Consider the following 22,892-nt stretch of genomic DNA (forward strand, 5'->3'; position numbering starts at 1 on the left):
ACACATGTTCTTCCTTATACGCAGATCCTACGTGTGTGTGTGTGTGTGTGTGTGTGTGTGTGTGTGTGTGTGTGTGTCGTGTAACATATATGGAGAAAAATAAAGGGTAACGCTGGATGATGAAGGACGAATGCAGGTGAAAGGTATAGGAATCATCAAAAAGACATGAGGCCCACTATTTTCCTAGTGATGACTTGGACAGGAAGTTTTTTTCATGTTTCCTGCTGGATACTAGCATCAAACTGTGATTTATAGTATATATGTAAAACGAAAATGAGTCTCCCTGGCTTCAGAATGGCTACTCTAAGTACATAAAAATTCACTAAGATGTATAGATCTTTGGTCTAGGCAAGGGCTTGTATATGTGGCTGTGTTTATTTAGTTGTGGGATGTTTTTGATTTACAAGTTCTTAAGAATAATGTAAATTTCATTTTAAAAATTTAAACTAAATGGACAAAAAGAAGTGAAAGTCTGACAGGAGTGTCAATGTAAACTGTCTATAGGAGACGATTTGGGGAAATCGTAGAAGGCATCTATTCCATGTTAGCACATTATAAAATGCACCCAGATTGATGAAAGTGGATTAAAAAAAACCCCAATGCGTTCTCCTAAACAATAGTGTATTATCTATAAAGCCATTCTATTATTCTCCTTAAGTTGTAGAACATGCCAAATATAATTACAAAATACATATTCAAAACATGTAAACCACTAATTTCCCACTTGTAAAAGCCTGATTCAAAAAGCAATTTACGTTATGGTTTACTTAAGCTCTGTAACTACATTAAAATATGATAGTGTATACACAACAGCTTGTTAACAAGATTATCAAAACATTAAAATCATAATGCGCCACTTCAATTATGGATACTTAAAATTAGCGCTAATCCTCACAGTACCAATTTTTATCTCCTAAATAATTTTAGCTATTAGCTGCTCATTCAAATTCTGTATCTCGGATGATCAGCATTCCAGAGGAAGAACTTAGCTCCTCTTCTCACAACTCTTTGGTAGCGAACCAAAGCTGCCTCCCTTCGTCCTAGTGAGAGCCGTCCCAGTACTCCTGGGACTGCTTAGTACAGTTTCTTACTCTTTAGTACAGTTGTTCTGTTGTGGTGACCCCAAACCATAAAAGTGTTTGCATTACTCTTTCCTAACTGTAATGTTGCTACTGTTAGGAATTTGTAGTGTAAATATCTGTGTTTCCACATGGTCTTAGGCGAGCCCTGTGAAAGGTACTCCAGGGTCTGGTTCCAGAGGTTGAGGACCACTGCTCTAGTCTTTAAAAAGCTGTCTTTTTAAGAACTGGAGGGAAAATCCCTGGCCTTGTATTTCCTATATTTCTACGGATCATCTTGTCAGTAGACTCATTCCAGTAAGTTATCTGAATGGTGTTATTATTCCAAATGTAGGAAATTAGTCATAAAAGGCATCCACAATAGTGAGGGTTCCTTTTTGTACTAAAAATGATGCTCTTAATCAAGGAGTGCTTAGAATACAGCACTCATATCAGGTTGGACACATTAATTCCTCTGTTAGGACAATGAGCTTTATAAAAAAAATTAACTTGCATTTGATTTTCTTGGTGCTAAATTTTTGCAGAATTTCTAACTGGAAATTATAGAATCAATATTCATCACATTGGACTCCTCATTAAATTTTAAAGTAGTGAAAATGATACTATGCTTTAAAATATTCTAAATTTATATCTTGGGGCTAGAAAAAGGTTTGGTGGTCAAGGGTGTCTAGGACTATTACACAGGACTCGGGTTTGGTATCCTTAGGTTCCTAAATTGAGACAGGATGGAATTAGAAACATAAATAATTTTATGCACTCAACTGGCAGCCTACAACCATCTGTACTTCCAGTTATGGGAGAGCTGACGCCCTCTTCTGGATTCTGTGGGCCCTGAAGGCACATATGGGCATATATACCTGCAGACAAAGAATCCAGTCATATAAAATAACAACAAATATTAAAATGTATACTAAATTGAGACCAAATCTATAAAGAATTCAGAAGCATGCAAAATTCCTGAGCATGTTCATGATTTTAATAAACATTAGTAAGTTTTGCAATACTGTACTTTATTTTATCCCCCATGAATGGTAAAAAATTAAACAAGCTATCTGAAATTGCTTTCAATCTCCCCAACAAAGTTGTGTGAATAAAAAGCCTTAGTATTTGTGTATGTTACAAGCAAGCAATAGAAAACATTTATGTGTGTAAGCATGTGTAGGCATGCAATGGTATTTACTCTGTACAGTTAACATGAAATTAATTACCTACGCTGCATCTCTCATGGGATTAACTATATGCATTTGCTGGCTGCTTACCATTGATGCTTATTCTAGTAAACACATCATTAACTATATAGTCATGATATAATTTTGTCTGAAGATTCCAGAATATCTAAAGGTCATCATCTAGAGTTCTTATTCATGTGCTAGATGACAGAAACCAGAATGGACATGATGAAGTTCTGCTCCAAGAGTGGACACTCGCACTCTTTGATTTGCAGAAGGAGTTGCAGTGATGATCATTTTGTTGAAGCCAGTGAGAGAAAATTTGGGTAAAATAGTATGAAATTTCAGTTGAAATAGAAGAGTGCCGGCATTTTATCTATGAATATGATTACAAACATATTATATTTTTCAAGGCACACAAATGCCTGCATATAGGAGTGATGTGTATTTATTCCTGAAGATGCTTAACACAAATATGCTATAATATTTAACCTCCTAAAGCCATAGACAGCATCATATAAGATATTTATAATTTTAAAGAGAAATTTTCTTCACCTATTACTTGTATAACCTACCATTTTCATTTTCAAGCTTTGGTTAACCTTTTCTCATTTATTTTATATTCTTTTTGAATCCGTCTTCATTTTTCTTTTCTTCTTTTTTTTTTAGTTTTCTAGTCATTGGTTACATTTTGTTATTTGCTACTCTGAGATATTTTAAAATTCTTTTTTTAATTATTAAAACTTAATTTGATGGAACCTGAACGTATGCTTGCAATCAGAATGCACATACAGAAAAACCAAACTGAATTCTCTATACCTTCAGGCTCTCATACTACAAATTTTCTTTGACTTGGAGAAGGGCTTTTGCATACACACACTGTATACATGTAACAATGTAAACACATCACAATACATAATTACACACATATCTATAGACATATATGTTTACCCCTAAACATGACAAGTGGAACAGTAATAATGATCTTATGTAGACGAACACAATTTCTCAATAAGGTAATTCTTTGTTCGGATCATGGTGGAAGTCCAGTAAGAAATTATAGTTTATTAAGGGATACAATGAATTGGTAAAGCAGTAGTTAAATTCAACCAAACGTGAAATAAATTATCAGTTGGCATCATATCTCACTGCCATTCAAGTTGGGGTGAAACAGGGTGGAAATTAAAGACATACTCAGCTTCCTACATAGAGATATGATGAGGTCAGAAACATAAGTAATTTCTCCTTGTTACCAAATGTCCTGTGAAACTCAATCTTCCTATATGAAGTTTACATCATTATTGCTATTTCTGCCAACTCTAATAATCCAAAGTAAAGAATCAAGAGCATTACAGCAGTTTTAACCTTTGGATTCAAACGACAGGTAGACTGATTGTATCTTCTAGATAGCGCTCTCTAAATTGACATGGTTAGAATAGATTTCTTGACTCTGCCTCTATGCTGAGTTTCCATTGCACCTTCAAATTCTATTACACACACCAGAAAAAAAGCCAGCAAACATAAATTGTACAACTCAACATCTCCACCTAGTGACAAGAATCCCAACACGTGACGAAGCCTAGCAAAGAGGAAAAGACTCAGTTCCTCATGTCCTGGCAGCTCCTCTCCATAATAAAGATCCGGAAGCAGCAGCCTGCACCCAGCGGCCTGCTCCTTAAACAACTGGAGAGTTTTGTTCTCCAGTTAGTGATTCTTAGAGCTATGCCAACCAACCGACATTTCTACAGAGTCCTTTAGTCCTTGCTCATGGCTTCCAAAGCCTGTTACTTCCCTTCCCCCTCCCCCTTAAGATACTATATTCTACGTCACATTATTTTGCAGAATCTAACTTCTCTGTTTCTCATGTTATTCAGTTTTAATATGTATTCTTTCCATGTACCAACCACTTGGTACTCATTGTTCAGTTCTGCCTGTGGTAGTTGAAGTAGACACACGTGTAAAAAGGCCTCACCTTGCCTGTTAGACTCAGACTTCATTTACAGGTCCAAGACAGGCACCCAATATTAAAGTACAGAAATCAAATCACCTTGAAGTGATAAGAGGGTAGAATCAGCTGAGACAGGCAAAAAACACTCTGGAAGAAAGGCACAAAGTAACTCCTAACAACATCATACAGGGGACCAAAGACCTGAACTGGAGATTGTGCAGGTTTTTTTTTTTTTTTCTTGTGCTTGGATGTGTGTCTTTAATTTCATCATTTTCACAAACTTTGTAGAAGACTTCCACAGAAAAGAAGTCCTAGGGTGTATGATGGATAAGTACATATTATGGTTATGGTATTTTACATGTGAAGACTACAGTGAAATTTCCAAATCAGTTCCATAAACATCTATGACTGGAGCAAATTATTGTAAACAAGTACTTCATGCTATTAAAAGAAAACATGTAGAAATGGGTGTAGAAGCATGGTAAAAATTGGTATCTTATTATGAATTTTCATACATTTACTATGCCCTTCTCTTATTCTCATGCCTCACTTCAAACCTAAGAGTTTTTCAATCCCAGTGTACAAAAAGGTAAAATAAAGCTGATATTATAGTTGATGACACAATTAAATCATATTCAATTGGATTAATGTTATAGTCCATTAACTTAAAAATTGTTCATATTTTCCATAATTTTATGACTTCTATATAATGTATTTATAGGTGGTAAATTAATTAAAAAAAAGGGCATGTTTATGATAAGGTTCTTCTTGACACGTCCCTCCTCAATGCATCAGTAAATTTCATTCTTCATAGCCTTTGATACCCCGAGAATGACTGGATTAGCACTCAGAACCACTCGGCCCACTGAACTGCAGTAATAGCCACTTGCAAAAATTATGTATAATTTTTTTAAAGTTTATACTTTTTGTCTGCCAGATCAAATACTCTCTGAATATGTCTGAGAATCTGAATCACACTTTTTCAGTGGTGTACTGTTTTGAATTGGTTGTACAAGTTGGAATTCAGTTAACAGAAGCCTTTAAATTTTGTTGGTCTTGTCCCATTTATAGGAGATTTTTAATGTATTCAAAGGCTTTGATTATTTCCAATAATATTTGCTTTACTATCTTCACTCATCACACCTTGAAAAAGGGATCACTTCCATAATTCACTGGAATAGGATCTACTCATTTTTATTTCATTTAGTTCCTTAGTACATGTGAAATTTGCTTCAACCATTAGAATATGAAGAATATGGAGTGATTTCCGTTTTAAAACAGCAAACGCTGATATCATTCATTAAGTGGTTCTACATGCTCTGAATGATTGGAGTGCTTTATCTGAGCAACTTCCCTAGATCCTTGTAGGGATCATTGTCATGAGCGCCACTGACTCACTATAGTACAAAGAAAACCTTGTGAGTTCCTACATTTACTTTAAAGACAATCCATCTCACTAACTGTCTTCTCTAAAGTTGAACTATATTGGAGCTTATCTCTTCTGAGTCCTGCAGATCGAATCAACTGCTCTCCCACGGAGCTCTACTCCCACCTCTTTTTCCTTCGTAGGGTATTGTTGTTGTTAGTTTGTTTGTTTGTTTGTTTGGGGGTTTGTTTTTTGTTTTGTTTTGTTTTTTGTTTGATACTCTTAAGATATTTAGAAACAAATAAAGACTTAGAGAAGAATACTCATTTTGTCTCTTTTATATCAACCCACTCTTGTTAGCTTGGAGTTTACACTGGGTAATGTGAAGAGACCTTTTCTGCCATCTTCATAAGGAAGAGAACACAACCACATTTGATGTGCACGGCAATGGTCTTGCCTCACAGAGGCCTATCTGATCACTGAAACACCGTCACTGTAAGTCCATCACACATCACCTTGGCAACATAAAACTTTCCTTTGAGGAAGTACCATCCAAACCACAATCAAGAGAATTCTTTAGGTGAAATATTTAAATACCTAAAATGAACAATTCCACTCTTCCTCTACTTCCCTACCTCCCTTTCTCCTTCCGTTCCCTCTCTGTTACTATGCTCATCCAATGTGTTATTTGGCCAGAATATTCCTTTGAAAAAGCTGTAATTTCTATATTTTACATAGGAAGAATTCAGGCTAAAGATATCATTACACCTAGAATCCTGACGGCATTCAAACAATCCACAAACTGAAAAGGAGCAGAATGAAGATGCATACCAAAGACTAGCCTAGAAGGAAGTTGGATGAGGACACAGAGGGCTGAGCACCAGTTGACTCCCCTCTAAACGCACAGATGCAGGAGCTTAGTAGAACAGGGAATACCAAAGAGAAGAAAGGCCCCAGGACAAGAGCCCAGGTCAGTCTGTCAACTCCAGCCTGGTCTGATATAGTCCTTTCTCACCTCCATCCACCCCGAGTTATACATTCTCAGAACAAGGGTACCCTTGTGGACCCCTGAAGTCACTGAAGGACTGATGCAGAGATGAACTGATGGGGACAGCGATGCTTCCATTGCCAAGCCAACCCATGTGGGAGCAGAGTGGAATTCAAGTATGCAGCCTGAAGAGCTGATCTTACTAGCCTCCACGTCCCCTGAATGACTAGTTCCCCAAGGTCACAACCTGCATCCTCTGGGTCTGTAATCATCACCTGCTGTGTTACAGATGTGAAGGTAACATTTTCTAACAAGGCAAATGATGGTCTCTAGCCCTACAAGGTACTTTCTGCCTGTACTCTATCTCCACAGAGCAATGAATTTATTATAGTTTTATACCCCACATTATTAGTATCCCAAAAATGATTTCCTGAAATAATATCAATTCATTTTTTTTACAGAACAGTAGATTCTATATGAAGTCGATCTGCATCATGTTCTAAAAAAATATCTTCACAGAGTCTGCTGATGTCAGTTCCTTTGCTAACTGAGGCTTGCCTAAGTTATTTCTACCTGTCAGTTGCTATCCAAACCTGTTCTGGGGTCCTGGTGCTCTCACTGTCCTAGTAAAACTCTTACCGTTCCATTTCTGCTTATGAATTAATGACATAAAAGAAACTTGTTATTGATCAAAAAATCTATCTGTATGTATTGTTGTGTTTTGTTTTTTTCTTAATTCGCCAAAAATTCAAGCTTGGCTTCCACACAGCCTTGCTGTTGACAATCCAGTGTCATTTCCTTTCCTCTACACTATTCTCTCTTAAAACACTGTTCTTTACCCTCAGTGACCTTCTTCACTTGCCTGTGTTTGGTGCTGGTCCAGCCATCCTTCACATGAGGAAGAACTGATTGTAAATGAGAGAGCAATGCATCTTTTTTCTTCTTGAATTTTCTTGAATTCCATTTGTGGTCTCCTCTGTCTAGATCTTTTCATGTGAAAGAATGAGCTCCCAATGTATTAAAAACAGAAGATGCCCACAGACATGATACTACACAGTCTAAGGCTACTGGTTGGAAAATTATTTCACTGCATCTGGTGTCTTCAGGCATTAAAGTGTGTGCATGCATATGTGTATGTGGACACGTAAAATATTCAGCCTAAGGAAACAAGTGCATTTCACCACCATGTGATTAAATTCTGAATTAAATTATCTGGACTGCTGCCCTACTCACTGCATGGGTGGTCAGAGGTCACCCCAACTACTTAATTAATGCTGTGTCCCCACCCGCATCCATTCATTCTGACTTCTCTAGGAGGAAGATCTCTCTGGGCAGCACAAATAGCACTGATTTTTAAAATTGGCAGAATTTAATAATAATCTTTTTTATCTGCAGTTCTCCTACAATTCAACTTGTTTTTTCTTGAGGACAGATCTCCCCCAGTGCTCGCAAGTTCTCGCATTCATTGTGTTTTCCCATTCACATCCACATCCATTCACATGGCCCTTTTCAATCCTCTCTGTGTTTTTGGTCTTCAGTTCTTTTATTCAAAAGCATGAGAGCTGGCATCCTCTTTGTCTTCCTGTTTTTCAACGTGTTTATTTCAAGATGAATAGAAATTAAATTGCCAAAATAATTGGTTTCTAAATAGATATTAGTATGCACACTTCACATATTCCAAATTATAAGCTCTACATAAATGACATGTTCAATTTATAGTGGTGCCGTGGTTTTCAGTACAGAATCCAGGACATATTTTAAAACAGGAGTTCATTCATAATTTCTGCCCTAGACTTTTCTACAGCACAATTTATTTTTAATTTTTAACATAAAATTATCTTCAGTACCTTAAACTTTCTTGGACTGTCAGTGCATTTTATACAGACACAAATTCTCGAATGCATACCCAGTTTTATTTTTCCCTCTATTTTATTAGTAAAGACATTAACAATAAAATCGGTTTCCTTGCTCCAGCTGGTAATTTCTCCTCCACGCTAGTAATATATTATTCCCCTTTTTGTGACATCATAATCATCTATACAAAAGTACCATGTATCTTTGTGTAGAAGCTACTGTTTCCATTAAATTTAATTACCTCCCCCTGTGGTTTTAAATAGAAGTGGCTTCAAAATGAGGGCAGCTTCTATTAAATTTAATTACTTTCTCCTGCTGCTTGCATGGTAAAAGGGAGGTTGCTAAATGAGAGTGGCTTCTAAACTAAACTATATGGTAGCTGTGTGCAAGCAGTAACAAAATTGTGTTTAAACCAGCAGCCAGGCTGCGAGATTTCCTGGTTCCCATGCTTTAACTTTCAGTATCTCAAAGCCATCTTAAATCAATGAACACTAAGATGTTTTTTTAAAAGTAACATTAGTTTTATGAGTACAACAAAGAAAAATACACCACTACCTTGCAGAAATGCAGAAGACTGTGCCACTGTACGGTTCAAGCTGGGAACTTTTAGTGCTACTGTTATTGGTGACTTCCTTGTTCCAGGGCTAATGAGCTTATTACTCTGACATTGTTAATGCCTAGTTAAATTTTTTTTTGATTTTGATCAAATGAATTTAAAGGATGCTTCATTAAAGGTTATTAAAAAAAGAGATACCAAGGCTGGAGTGAGTGTTGAGAAAATAAAAATAGTAATGTTAAGTGAATAAAACCAGTCTATTAATAGAGCTTTACATCCAACTGGATGTAGTTCTGTGCTGTGAAATAGTGAGGTAATGGAAATCACTTTAAAAATACTTTTTAAATGAAATGGAACAGAAGATGAAATATAAAAAAAAACCTTTTCGAATTAATTTTTAATTAGGAAATGGTACTCGGCTAGGCTACCTTTACACAATGTTTATTTTAAACTCACAGGCAGAATTTAGATGAACAATATTTTCATTCAATCGCACAATTTAGTATAAATATAAAACAAGACACCCCGTAAGCATTTTAAGTAACAAATTAAACATTTACATTTTTTACTGTGCACTGAGGCTTAACATTTATGCAGCTTCAAAACCAAAGTGCAGCCTCAAGGGAAGCCTCTCCACTGACAAATTAATACCTTAGAGAACAGAGCTGAATGGTGGCAATGAACTCATTTGTTCCCCCAATAATGAAGAATGACTTTTTCTTTACCACATCTGTGACTGTTGCTATGGTGACCCAGACTTACCTCACTGCTTCTCGGAGAGCCCCTCGCTCACCAAGAGTCGTGTGCTTGATGTCATCAAAATTATTCTCCAGCTTCTCACAGGTCTGCAACACATTAAAACAGTGAATTAATTTCCCACACCCACCAAAAAATTACATCTATGCAGTTATGTAAAAATATAATCGATCGTATTGATCGCAGGCTCATGAAAAATAGGCACGCTGCCTTAATTGGGTAGGACTCATTAAAATCGACGGTGAAATTCAACAGCCACAAACTCTCAAGTCCAGTGATGCAGCTGCAGGAGAAATCTTCTCAATAGACTTTCTTCAAAATAGGTGTTAAAAAAAAATGAGTGTCACACAAAACTACCCAAACTGCCAGGGTTTTCCAGAATAGCAATTAGTTTCCTAAAATAATCTCAAATTCATTAAAGCCTATGTACATTTAAAAGGGAAAAATTAGTAAAGGTAAGTTCAAAAATCATATTGATAAGTGTATGGGATAATGAACCAGTGCAAAATTAGGAAATGTGTACCAAAACGGACAGGGCCAAAGAACAAAACGTGCTACAAATTAAATCTAAATTTAGAATTGGAGCCTCAGAACAACCTTACATACTATATTTTAAACTGTACGTATGAATCCAAATATTTATATTTCAAAATAAATCAGCCTGATTGTCATGCTATCTAGTCTTTGAGGAAGATGAAGTCAAGACCATACATTACAGGCTACTTAAACCTCAGAAAGGTTACTATCAGATAGTAAATACACCAGTACCACTGCATTGGATTTTCTAAAAATAAATTTAATGTATAAGCTACATTCTTAATTTAATGGTACACTTTACACCAACAATTGTATAACGCAATGAGTATCAAAACTTATATCAAATTTTAGCCTAAAATGAGTATTTATTTTAATCTTTTCAAACATTTAGGTAACAAAAAATAGTTTTGAACTTGGTTTTATGTAGGGTTCTTTTTAGCTTTTGCATTTTAATTTTATAAACCGAAAAGTAAATGATAATAAAATTTAATTATGAATGTATTATTTCTATTCCCAAGTTATAAAAAGGACATGCTGCATTTCAGAACAGCACAGAACTTAGGTTATTGATTTCTAATCATACAAGAGTTAATTAATTTCCAACCTTCTGGTATCCAATTCACCATCCTCACCTTTAGTCTCTCATTTTTGTGTAACTCAAATTAAGAAAAAGATCAGCCTAATGCATAACCAGATTATTTTATGATGGGAATCTAAGAAATTTCTAAAATAATTTGAATATAAAAGTTTTTATATTTAATGAGGCTCAATTTACTATGTTTTCTGCCATGCGTTTAGTGCTTTTAATGACCCACTTATTTGAAATATTCTTCAAAATCAGTAATGCCTCTTTTAGCATTTTCAGGAAGCTTTGCAATTGTGTATTTCACCTTTTAATAAGCCATGACTTTGAGATGACATTTATATGGTTTAAGACTGGAAATCACATCATATGGATATCAATAAAATACTATTTCCCTTAAATACCATCTATAATTGGGAGTCACTTTCCCATAATTAAGTTTCAGTGCCCACAGAATCTATTTCTCAACAGTAGTCTGGTCAATGGATCAATTTTCCATACATGTACCGGTACACACACCTTAATTATACTTATATCCATGCTATAATAAATAATTTTCCCTACAAATAAAGATAGGACAATAACTAAGTGGAAAGTGACAAAAATGGTACATGAACAATCTTTCGTGACAAAATTCAAATAGCCAAAAAAAAACCCAACATCAAGTTCTACATGATTATTGAACAGAAAAGGGAAACCATAAGCCATAAATAACTAAGCTCCACTCCATGTTGGAAATGTGTAAAAAGAAAAAGATGTACCACAGAGTGTTTTTGTTCTAGTATGGAAAGCATTATACGAGTAATAGCCCTGTGAACTATTACAGTCACTTCCCAAAATGACGGCTGTAGTTTCAACAGCGCGCTATTTGCACATGTATCTGGCCCTGCTGTTTTACGCCTGAAATAATGTTTGGTGTATTCGTCCAAAGTCTCGTGAAAGAATATTAATGTTAATGTTCCATAGTCCCAACTGTAAAGATAAAAAGTTTCATATTGAGCTGAAACGGATGTGATATAATACACATAGCCTAAATAAAAACTACATACCACTAAGCATAAGCAACTATAAACACGTTAAGCAACATGGAAACACCTCAAATTGTACCAACAAAGAAGTGATACATAAAAGAAAACACACTCAAAAGTACCCTTCTTTAGTTTGCATCTCTGTTACTGTGACCAAGCTAACCAGCTTCAGAACCTCAGGTAATAAGCCTGCAACAAAGGGAAGTCAGAGCAGTAGCTCAATGCAGGAACCTGCAGGAAGGAACCGAAGTCAGAACCAGAAGGAGCCTGCTTACTGCCTTACCTCTAGCCTACATCAGCGACTTTCCTTATGTAGCCCAAGCCCAACTGTTCAGGGATGGTACCACTCAGAGTAGGTGGGGCTCTCACCATCAATTAGCCATCAAAAAATGCCCCACAGACATACTTATAGATCAGGCCAATGGAAGCAATTTCTCACTTCAGGAGAGAGCTTCTTGGATGGCAAGTTGACACCATAATCTAATTGATGACGTACTCCATTTGTATCAAGTCCCAAATGGTCCCGGCAACAAGGAATACTCTGAGCACTGATAATTCTATGTGGAAGAATTACATTAAAAAGAATGAAATGCTTAAGAATAAATTCAACGAACACCCGAAAACTACAGAAAATTATGTTTTTTTTCCTTAAATGATTTTTAAATGGAACAAAATTCCATTACCATCAACTGGAAGGCTTCCTATTATGAAGGTGGTTCTATTCTATGAATTGACCCAATGATCCAATTCATAGAAAATTACACTTGGGTTTTTTTGTTTCTTTAATTTAACAAACTCTTCTCACAGTTAGCCTGAAGGCAAAGGATAGAATATCCAAAACTGCTTGGGAAACAGAGTGAACTTATTAAATTATACCCTCAATTTCAAAACCTGTTAACATGTATACAGTTTGTATATTCATAATATAAGCCTATACATATGCAGACATATATATGTATATATAATATATAACATATATGCAAATTGACTCTAAAACCTATGATCAATTCACTTTTAAAAATAAAAGCAAGATAATGTGAAGAAGGCTAAGAACTGTAGTAATATCACAAGGGAGTAAAGTCAGACTTCCTGACTAACACAGCATTCAAAACCATGTCAAAATAACCACAGACCTAACAAAAGCTAAACTTTAAAACATTCCAAAGAGAGACATTTTTTCTAACTTTAAATTAACCAAAGGTGTCATAAACACATAGAGAAAACAGAAACTGTTATTTGACAGAAGACTTTTCTCTAGAACATGTGACAACTGAACTCACTAAGACAACTTCTGTCTCCTACTATCTTAAATGGGCAAACACTTCATAATAGATAGTCTCCAAACCAAAACACAGAATGGTGATGGAAATGAAAAAAATGTCTACATAATTATTACTCGGAGGAAGAGTGAGATCAATAAACTGGGAGAAGGGTGATAGCATCAAGGAGCGACATTTTCTCTTGGTCACAATCTGGCCACATTGAACACAAAGATGCTAGCTCATTTGAAAGCAATTTGTTGCTGTCTCAGAAGGTAAGGAAGAATAATCCAAGTATAATTAACAGAGTCATATGGCCGGCAATTACACTTTCGTTATAGTGGCATTATAATGAAATAAAAACATATTTCCACAGAAAAATGTGTACACAGATTTTTCACTGTGTTATTGATAAAATGGCAAAGGGATAATCAGTGTGGTATCCCCCACATCACAGCCTATTATTGCCTGTAAAGTGTGAAGACACAAACATTGTCTGCTGGGGTTGAGCCACAAAGCATTATTCTAAGTGGGACATGCCATCTATGAATGATAGCATTTTATAATTCCATTTATAAAAGACCTAGTCTGGGCAAATCAATAAAGAGCAGATTAGTGGTTGCCGAGGGCTGGAGAAAGAACGAGGTGGGATCTCCTAATGGGAATTTGAATTCTTGGAAATAAAAAGGAAATATCCTGGAATTTGAGGTAATTAGGATGCCACTTTTGAATAGACTAAAAACTGTATAATTGTAATTTCAAAGGGTGAACTATATGGTATGTGCAAGATATTTCAGCAACACTGTGATATTAAAACTAGGCAAAGTAATTTATAGCAGCGAAACTCTCCAGCAATGGAGGCCGAAAAGGGTCTTCCATGCACTAATTAATTAGCTTCTTGAAAGTTCCCTTAAGTAGATACACAAAATTAAAACAATAAAACGGTTTTAAGTCAGCCTGAAAATGGCATGTTTTCTTACCTTAGCATGACAGATAGATAGATAGATAGATAGATAGATAGATAGATAGATAGATAGATAGATAGATAGATAGATAGATAAACAGACAGACTGATAGACTGATAGACAATGAAATATCATGCTGCTTCATTAATAAACACAACATTAATGGCTTGGGGCATTATGTAAAAAATTAACCGAAGTTTAAGAGACATCCTTGAAAATGAATAAATTCAAGAGTTTTAATTCTGGTTAAGAATTATAATTTAGTATCATCTAAAGGAGTTACAGTTCAAGAATTAAACATGCTTCAAAATAACATAGCAATTATTTGCCACAAAATTGGGGGGGGGTCATTTTATTTTCGCTTTTTTATTCTTTTGTTTATAGTTTGGGACTTGTTAAGACAGGTCTCAAATTTGAGATTATTCTGCCTCAGTGTACCAAGTACTACAATTATAAATGGACATTATCACATTTGCTTTTGTTTTGAGGTGTTATTTAGTTGAATCTGTGGGCTAGTAAACCATTCATGTGGCCGAGTGTGATTTTAATAATTGTTTGGTGCCAAAGTAAGTTAATTATACATATTTTACCTGTAGATAGGATGTTTATTATTGGTTTGTCTGGGGACAGATTCTACAATCAAAATGTGTCTCAAATCGTTACGACACTGAGGATGACTATGAAGTCTGGGAATGACTGGGAAGTCCAGATCATACTGCCTTCACCTCCTGAGTTTTGGAATTATAGAATCACTGCACTACACCCAGAAGGGTTGGATGATATTCAAAGATAATATGCAAATGATTGGAAATAATTTGAAAATTGAACAACTGAATATTTTGGACTCCATAACCAGCACACATATATCTTTCCAACTCTCCTGCACTAACACAAGGCCAGGTTAGAATCTCGACTCTCAAGGTAAAACCAGTTTTTCTCTATTGTTCTTAATTTTTAATATTCTTTTATATCTGACCTTGCAGTCAGAAAAAAAAGTGGAAAAATAGAACAAAAACAACATCTCATATATGTATACATATATGTATTTACACACACAGATACTATAAAATGTGTCCTCTCTTATATTATATAAAAGTGCTCAACTTTTAAACAATTCTGATTAATAAAGACATTCATGCAGCAGTCTTATAGGAGTGAAAATTAAGAGAATACTAAATTTTTAACATTAAGCAAAGTTAAATAAATAAAGCACTTTAAATATAAGTTGCTTACACTTATTACAAACACCCATTACAAGGATTTTTAATAAATTGGTGCTTCCAAGAAAACATATAATATTTTTAAGAAGATACTTTAAAATTAAATATCCTGATTATAGAAAACAAATGTGGTAGTCACGGTTACTATTGCTGTTCTGAAACACCGTGAGCAAAAACAACTTGAGGAAGAAAAGGTTTCGTATACCAACCAGTTCATCATCAAAAGCTGTGAGGAGCGGAACACAAGAAGGGTAGGAGACTGCAGGCAGGGGCTGATGCAAACGAAGGCCATGAAGGAGGCAGAGCTTATGAATTTCTGCCTTTGCTTGTTCATCCTCCTTTCTTACAGAACCCAGGCCCACCAGGCCAGGGGTGGCACCGCCCACCATGAGCCGGGCCCTCCTTCATTAATCACTAAGAAAATGTCCTACTGGCTTGCCTACAGTCCAATATCATATAGATATCTTCTCAATTGAGGACCCTTCCTCTATGATGACTTGAGCTTGTATTGATTTGACAACACAGTAGTCAGTACAAGTAAATTCAGGAGATTAGTAATGAGAAAACTATTCACCATCTCGGAACATGGAACAGAGTCTTTCTCTTACTTAACATATTTATTATTTTCCAAATTATAACTTACAAGTTAATTGTTTCTGTCTTCAAAATATTTCACAAATGAGTCATACATTTTTAAAGATATGTGAATATTTGTATTATCTATTTTGAGTTTATAATTTTTAGGATTTATTTTTATTCTTTTAATTATGTGTATGTACATATGTCTCTGCGTGGTTTTGAGCTGGGCAGTGCAGATGCTTGCAGACTTTGGATCTCTTGGAGGTTGACTGACAGGTGGTTGGGGGCCACCTGAGATGAAGCTGGAAAGCAAACTCAGGCCGCTGAGAGAGCAGCAAGGCCTTTCGACCTATAAGATGGCTCTCCAGATCAAGTTTACGAGATTTATAGATAATCATTAGCAATAAAAAATAATGCAAAATAAAGAATGATTCAAAAATTCACATATATATGTAAATTTCAATTATTGAAATGTATGTCTGCTCTACATGGTTGGTAAAGATTCACTAAACTTTCTACTTTAATTTATATTAACTCTTACAATTATCTCCTTGGTTCCCTTACTTTTATGTACCCTAAAAAGATGGAAGGATGAATACTGAATGCTAATGGAAAAATGAGGGTGGTTTGTTTGCTACATTTAACGAGAGAGAGAAGTTTAATCCTAACCACTGCCACCAGTGGGACTGAAGGGGTGGCTCAGTGGGTAAGAGACCTGGCCAGTCTTCTAGAAGGGTTGACTCAGTGCCCTGCACCCACGTGGCCAGTCACAAAAATTGGTAACTTCAGTTCCATGGGATCCAATGCCTATCCTGGCCTTGCATTCACCAGGAATTCTTACGATACAGAGGCACACATGCAGGCAAAACATCAGAACTCATAAAATTCAATCTTTTTTTTTTTAAATAAGGGGGAAAAACCTCACACTGGCCACAAAGTTGCCTTTCAAACCTCAAAGTCAACCACTGGCATTACAGAGTTTGCGATGTACTTCTTCTGTCTATATTGAATGGTTACTCTAGGCTGACACTGTAATAGTGTTTAAATTTTCACAGTATTCCACTGAATGTGTGTGCAATTACTTATTTGGTTAATGTCTGTATTTGCTTGTGTTCTAATACCTATATAAAAGCAGGGAAGAAAATAATCGATGCATGGGAACAAATTAAAGGATTAAAAACTCTTAAGAAAGAAGAAAAGAATGGTCATCGAGATTATTCATTCAAACTAATTTGCTATTTAATTCAAATTATTACTTTCCCCTAAAATCCATTCAAATTACGTTGACTACTATCATCAGACATGGCATCAAAAATGGAAATTTGGGGTTTCTAATTCTAAATCACTATATTCAAAATTAATGGAAAGCACTGTAAATGTCCTTTATGGTCACTTTCTTTTTAAACTTCCTTTCTTTGGAATGGCACTATTATGGCTAACTGTAAGGGAATCTCTGTTAGATCTAAAGTCTTCTTTCTTTTTTTCAAACTTTAAATGACTGATTGTTGCTATGAAACCTCACTTACTAAATTGATCTCTTTCCAGAGAGGGTTTCTAAACCAGACATAGAACAAATAATTGCATGTAATTGCCATGGATATTTTTTGAATAAATTTTCATACATGTATATTTTCTGGTCACATCTATTTATCTGTAGTGTAACAAAAAAAATCAATCTGTGTGTCTCACAACACTTTTGTTTAGTTGATTATTATTTTTATGCAAGCCTTGGAGACTTTACATTTTCTAACAGGGATTAGCAAAATTACACAGCACTGTACCTGAAGCTCTTTCTTTTAAAAGAATCCCTTTACATTTAGCTATGGTCTTTAAAACCAGCCATGCTGCAGAAAACGTGCGGTTTAATTTTTAATAGCCTTGTCAAGGTGTGGTAATTGCACTACTGTAATTAAGAGCAGATTTTGAAGATATCAGTTTATGCATTTAAAGTCACTTCCTGTACCGGAGCAACAATGTCAGGAAAAAAATAATAAATAATAAATAAATAAATAAATAAATAACGAACACCGAGAACATCATGGACTGGCACCTGCCTGCTCAGAATCATAGCACACTGGCTTGGTACTTGTAACAGCATCCTATCACAGGCTTTGACTCCAGCAACATTAGGGGGACCACGTCCAGCCTATGTCATCCAGTAATCATACTTGAACCCACTTGGGGAAAACTTTATAATTATATAGAATAAGCAAGAATTAATGATTTTTTATAATTTCTCATAACTTACATTCTGTTAAAAGGCAGGTCAATAAGATCACTATTCGAAATATAATATTTGAAATAGTGATCATACGATCCACAGACAACTTTTAAAAAGAAGTAGACTCCTTAAGGAAATTTTACTGCTTGGAATATATAGGTTTAAAGTTATGCAAATGGTTGGGAATCTACATGCTGCTATGAAAACACCTGTGTTTTCTAACAATGTCATGGATTGAAACCATGACAAAGGAAAAGTATTGGGGTTGGGGAAATTCCATAGATCATAAAGGACTTTCTGCACAAGTACACAGCTTTGAACTAGGTTCCTAGCACGTGAATAAAGAATCCAGGTGCAATAGCACACGCTGGTAATCTTAGTCTTAGCCTGGAGATAGGAGGACCCGTGAAGTTCTTTGGTTAGTCAGCCTAGCAGAAACTATGAGCTCCCGGTTCAGGGAGAGACCCTGTCTAAAACCATAAACTACAGAGTGATAAAGGGAGAAGCTGACATGGAACTCGAGACCCAATACACACCCACACACGGATTCTTTCGCATCCACATACAAACATGAACATATACATAACTGCACAGTAATCAATCTTTTATTGCCCTCCTTGTCTGTTCCCTAGGTCTCTCCCATTCTTTCTCCCTGATGTTTCCCGTGCCTATATAATCTTCTCAGCCTCTTCCTCCCATTGAAAGAGGAGATGAAAATATTTCTTGATAGAATAATAAAAAAAGGACAGATGAACCCCCCCCCAAAAGAAAAAAACTAAAAATAAGCTTGCCTATCCAGGGCTCAAGAAAGTAATTAGGCCAACATTCTATTGGCTAAATGAGAACATTCCAAAGGCTCTTAGGGAAATTCAGCATTTTAATGTAGAGAACCTTTGGGTTTTAGTAGAAACTTTATCTGGAGAGGGCTCAGAATTGCATCTTCTATCATGAGGTAGAATGGGGAGCCTCACTTTGTACTAATTTGACTGTTAGAAAAAGAAAAAATGTTCCATGCTTTCTACTCTGAACATGATTAAGGTTCATTATGCTCAACAAAACACAAAGAGAAAATGTAAGATCATAGGTACTTCAACAATGTGTTTTAACCATAATTTTTACATACCCAGAAATAAACAACAAATCCAAGACTATTATGTTTCATGAGTATAACAGAGACTCAAAGAACACAGGGCTTAGACTCTGTTTCTAAATGTAGGCTTTCAACACAGCTCAAGAAACCAACACCATCAACTGCTTATCTTTTGCATAAATTTAAGCATTGAAATCCCAATTAGTCTGAGGTACATAGGATCCCTCCCATGCTCTCCACCCTTACCACCTCTGACATCAAGGATTAATCACTACATACAGATCAGCCAATGACCAGCTACCAAAGTCCTACCTCAGCTCTACTCCCATGGGCATAGAGTAAAGAAAAATTAAAAGCTTATTTGGAAAAGGCCAATATCTTTAAAAAAATGATTTGTTACATTAATGTAGGGCAATTTCAGGAATAAAGTCAATTGAACAAAAGACAGACAAATACTGCTGACTAATGTTGTTGACTTGCAAAGTTTCTGGAACTTCTGGAAACTACCAATATGTAGATTGTGGAATGAATGGGAAATAGTTTGCTAGGAATGTCAAGCAAGGCACTTCTTTCTGTGTATGCTATATACCTTACAATGTGGAGAAACAAGGAATCCAACATACACATGTTTAGGCCAAATTAATATCCACAAATATTTTGCAGGCAACAGTCTTTATTTGGGTCTGTGACACCACCGTGACAAATATAATGAGCAATTAAATTCCCAAGGGTTCAGATTTTGGCAGCAATTAAAGGAGAAACTGGAAACTAAGCATCAAAAGCCTGCATCAGTGGCTTCCTGCCAAGTGAATCCTCACGGGTTGAGGGAAGGTCTCAAGTTTCAAGTGTGGTAGATTTGATGGCGTACTATAATTCATCTGTATCAAGGATTAAATAAAATATAATAAAACAAATATGAAGAATACCAACATTAACTCTACAGAAGATAGTAAGCATAATGCCCTAGTGCAGAGAAATTTAAATAAGATCACCGAATTCCCCTTGCCTGACCTATGCCAAAAAATAAAATCCAGTGAAGCAAGTCTACCCATTCACATTCCGGAGGTCGAAGTAAAGCAAGGAGAGCTAGAAGACTGCGTTACTAAATAAAAACAAGACGCTGCTATTTCTACGACAATTAGTTTTCAGTTTTCTTTATGCTTCCTTAAACAGTCAAAATATCAAAAAAAAAAAAAATGGAGCTAAAATTTATATACTAACAAATCTAAACTTAATAAAATAGGAATGTAATTTTAATAAATGAAAGGTCACTGATAGTTAATGGTATAGCCAGAAGAACTCAAGTCCCAGATGACTAAAAAGCTAAAAGCAAAGTTTTAATAGCCTTCAGTTGAGAAAAATTTATACTTGAATGTCTACTGCCAGCCAGTGTACCAGGGAGAGGGTTATAAACCTAAGGATGAAAGATTTTGACTTGTTCACATACAGGAGAGTAAAAAGACATGAGGCAAAGTAACCATGGGACTTTGATCAAAAGTTTTTTTAATTAAGAACAAACGTGGGAGAATCCTAAGCCAAAACTGGCTCTATTCTAGGATATCATAATTGTTGACTACTGGAGACAATCCTAGACAAACTATAGAAATCTTCTTCCTAATTTTCTTTATGATTGTACATGTGGTATACGGTGAGCCATGGTTTTATATATATATATATATATATATATATATATATATATATATATATATAGAGAGAGAGAGAGAGAGAGAGAGAGATCCAAAATTGGAAAATTGGAGCAGGAGGATCATGAGTTCAAGGCCAACTATGTAAAAAGCTCCACCAGACTGGTCTACGTAACAAGTTCTATTCTAGCTCATCCGGGACTGCAACCTGAGCCACTAGAGTGTAATATTCTAAGAAAGAAATTAAAGAGAAAGTGGAGGATGGAAGACAAAGGAAGTAGGAAAGGGTAAGGGGACAGGATGAAGAGAGGAAGATAGAAAGAGCAAAAGGAGATAAGTTAAAGGAGACCTGAAGAACAAGGGAGAGAAGGAATGAGAGAAACGAGAAAACGGGGAGAGAAAACAAGCATAAGTGTATGCTGGCTGCTTGGCTGGAATAAGCAGTGTTCTCCAGCCGATCGTGTTTCAGTTTTGCTTGAAGCACTCACGGAGGTGAACTAATTCAATTCAACAGGGTACATGGTGTAAAATGAGGACACCCCATGCCAGGTGAGAGAAAAGGAATCAGTTGCCAAGAATAGGAATGGGTCCCGGTAATTCCTATCTTGGGAAGATGGATGCCTGCAGCACATTCTATGCTCAAGGGACCTTGAAGAAACTGTCAGGAAGAATGCAAACAGTCCTGAAGAGGTAATGTCATATTCTTCACCATGAAATATGACAGCAATCTAAGTAAAATGACCCCTCCAATATCTCCCAGGACAGCATACTTTATTGTGTTAACATGTTATAAATGTACACACACAGAGACACACACACACACACAGACACACACAGACACACACAGACACACACACACACACACACACACACACACACACACATATATATATATATATATATATATATATATATATATATATATATGCAGATACAATTACAATTCTGGTGAAATCAGAACTTCTAAGATCGAGGTTCCTCTATATAATCAACTATGGGAAAGTGCTTCTCTTAAATAATGTTCTATTCTAATTGCTTCACTCAACTGAGGCCTTGCCTCACTGAAGTACTACACCACACTCCAAGAAAGACTCCCTCAATTTAGATTCCTTAAAATTCCACAAGAGCATCCTGATAGTAAGATACGATTTCCAGTTCTCATCAAGAGATTCATATTTCAACAGATAATTGCTTTTCCCTTCAGTGTGCCTTAACTAGTCTAATTCTTTCAGGAGACATGAAGAGGGAATCATATTTAGCTAATGTCATTTCACTAATGGTGGCCAGCTTACAAGCAGGCCCGCTCTCGGAGAATCTTATAAGTCACAGGGAAATGTAATAATACCATAGAATGGGAAAGGTTGAAGCTTTGCAGATGGGAAATCTGTTTCTGAGCTTCATTTTTGCAACTAAACGGCTTCTGAACTCCAAAGAAGATGAGTGACCCTTCAAGAGTCATGTATTTCCTCATAACAGGAGAGTGAGTATGGCTGTCACTGTGAGGATTCAACTAAGTGAATCATGTATGCAGACATATATTCCGAATGAGAAGACAATGTTTACTTTATTTTTTAAGCAGGGTCTTATGTAGCCCAGGCTGGCTTCAAAATCATTGTAGCTGAAAGTGATTTTGAAATCCTGATCTTCTTGCTTTTGATTCTCACAGGAGCTGAGATCACAGATGTGCACCAAAATGTCCTTTTTATGGGGTGCTAGAGGTTAAACCCAGGGCTTCCGGCAAGAAGAAAGCATTCTATCAACTAGGATATTTCTCTCGTTCTATTGACTCCATTTTTTTAAAGAATGAGATAGGTCTCTTTTGTAGTTTCATAGTGTACATGGCAAATATATTTAATTTTAGTTGAAATATTTAAAGCTTCTACTTTATATTTGGTATGATTAACTGATATTTTACACTTACTTGTGGTAACCAAAATTCATAAACTCTGCTAAAATTCTTACAAGTCAATTATTAATATCTGTATCAATGATAGGTCAGTGAAAATCTATTTGAATTTTAATTTGTTAGCTAAATAAAAATTACCTACTTC

General features: G+C 35.7%; 1 protein-coding gene across 1 annotated transcript in view; it reads right to left on the reverse strand.

Annotated features, from left to right (window-relative positions):
* Dpyd (dihydropyrimidine dehydrogenase) overlaps positions 1-22,892 on the reverse strand; it is an 813,096-nt gene that overhangs the window by 738,359 nt on the left and 51,845 nt on the right. Inside the window, exon 3 of the mRNA XM_032896921.1 lies at positions 9,723-9,805. Coding sequence (XP_032752812.1) covers positions 9,723-9,805 — 83 coding nt within the window. The remainder of the gene's footprint in view (positions 1-9,722; positions 9,806-22,892) is intronic.

The sequence above is a fragment of the Rattus rattus genome, chromosome 3 (genome assembly GCF_011064425.1).
Source record: "Rattus rattus isolate New Zealand chromosome 3, Rrattus_CSIRO_v1, whole genome shotgun sequence".
Classification (NCBI taxonomy): Eukaryota; Metazoa; Chordata; class Mammalia; order Rodentia; family Muridae; genus Rattus; species Rattus rattus.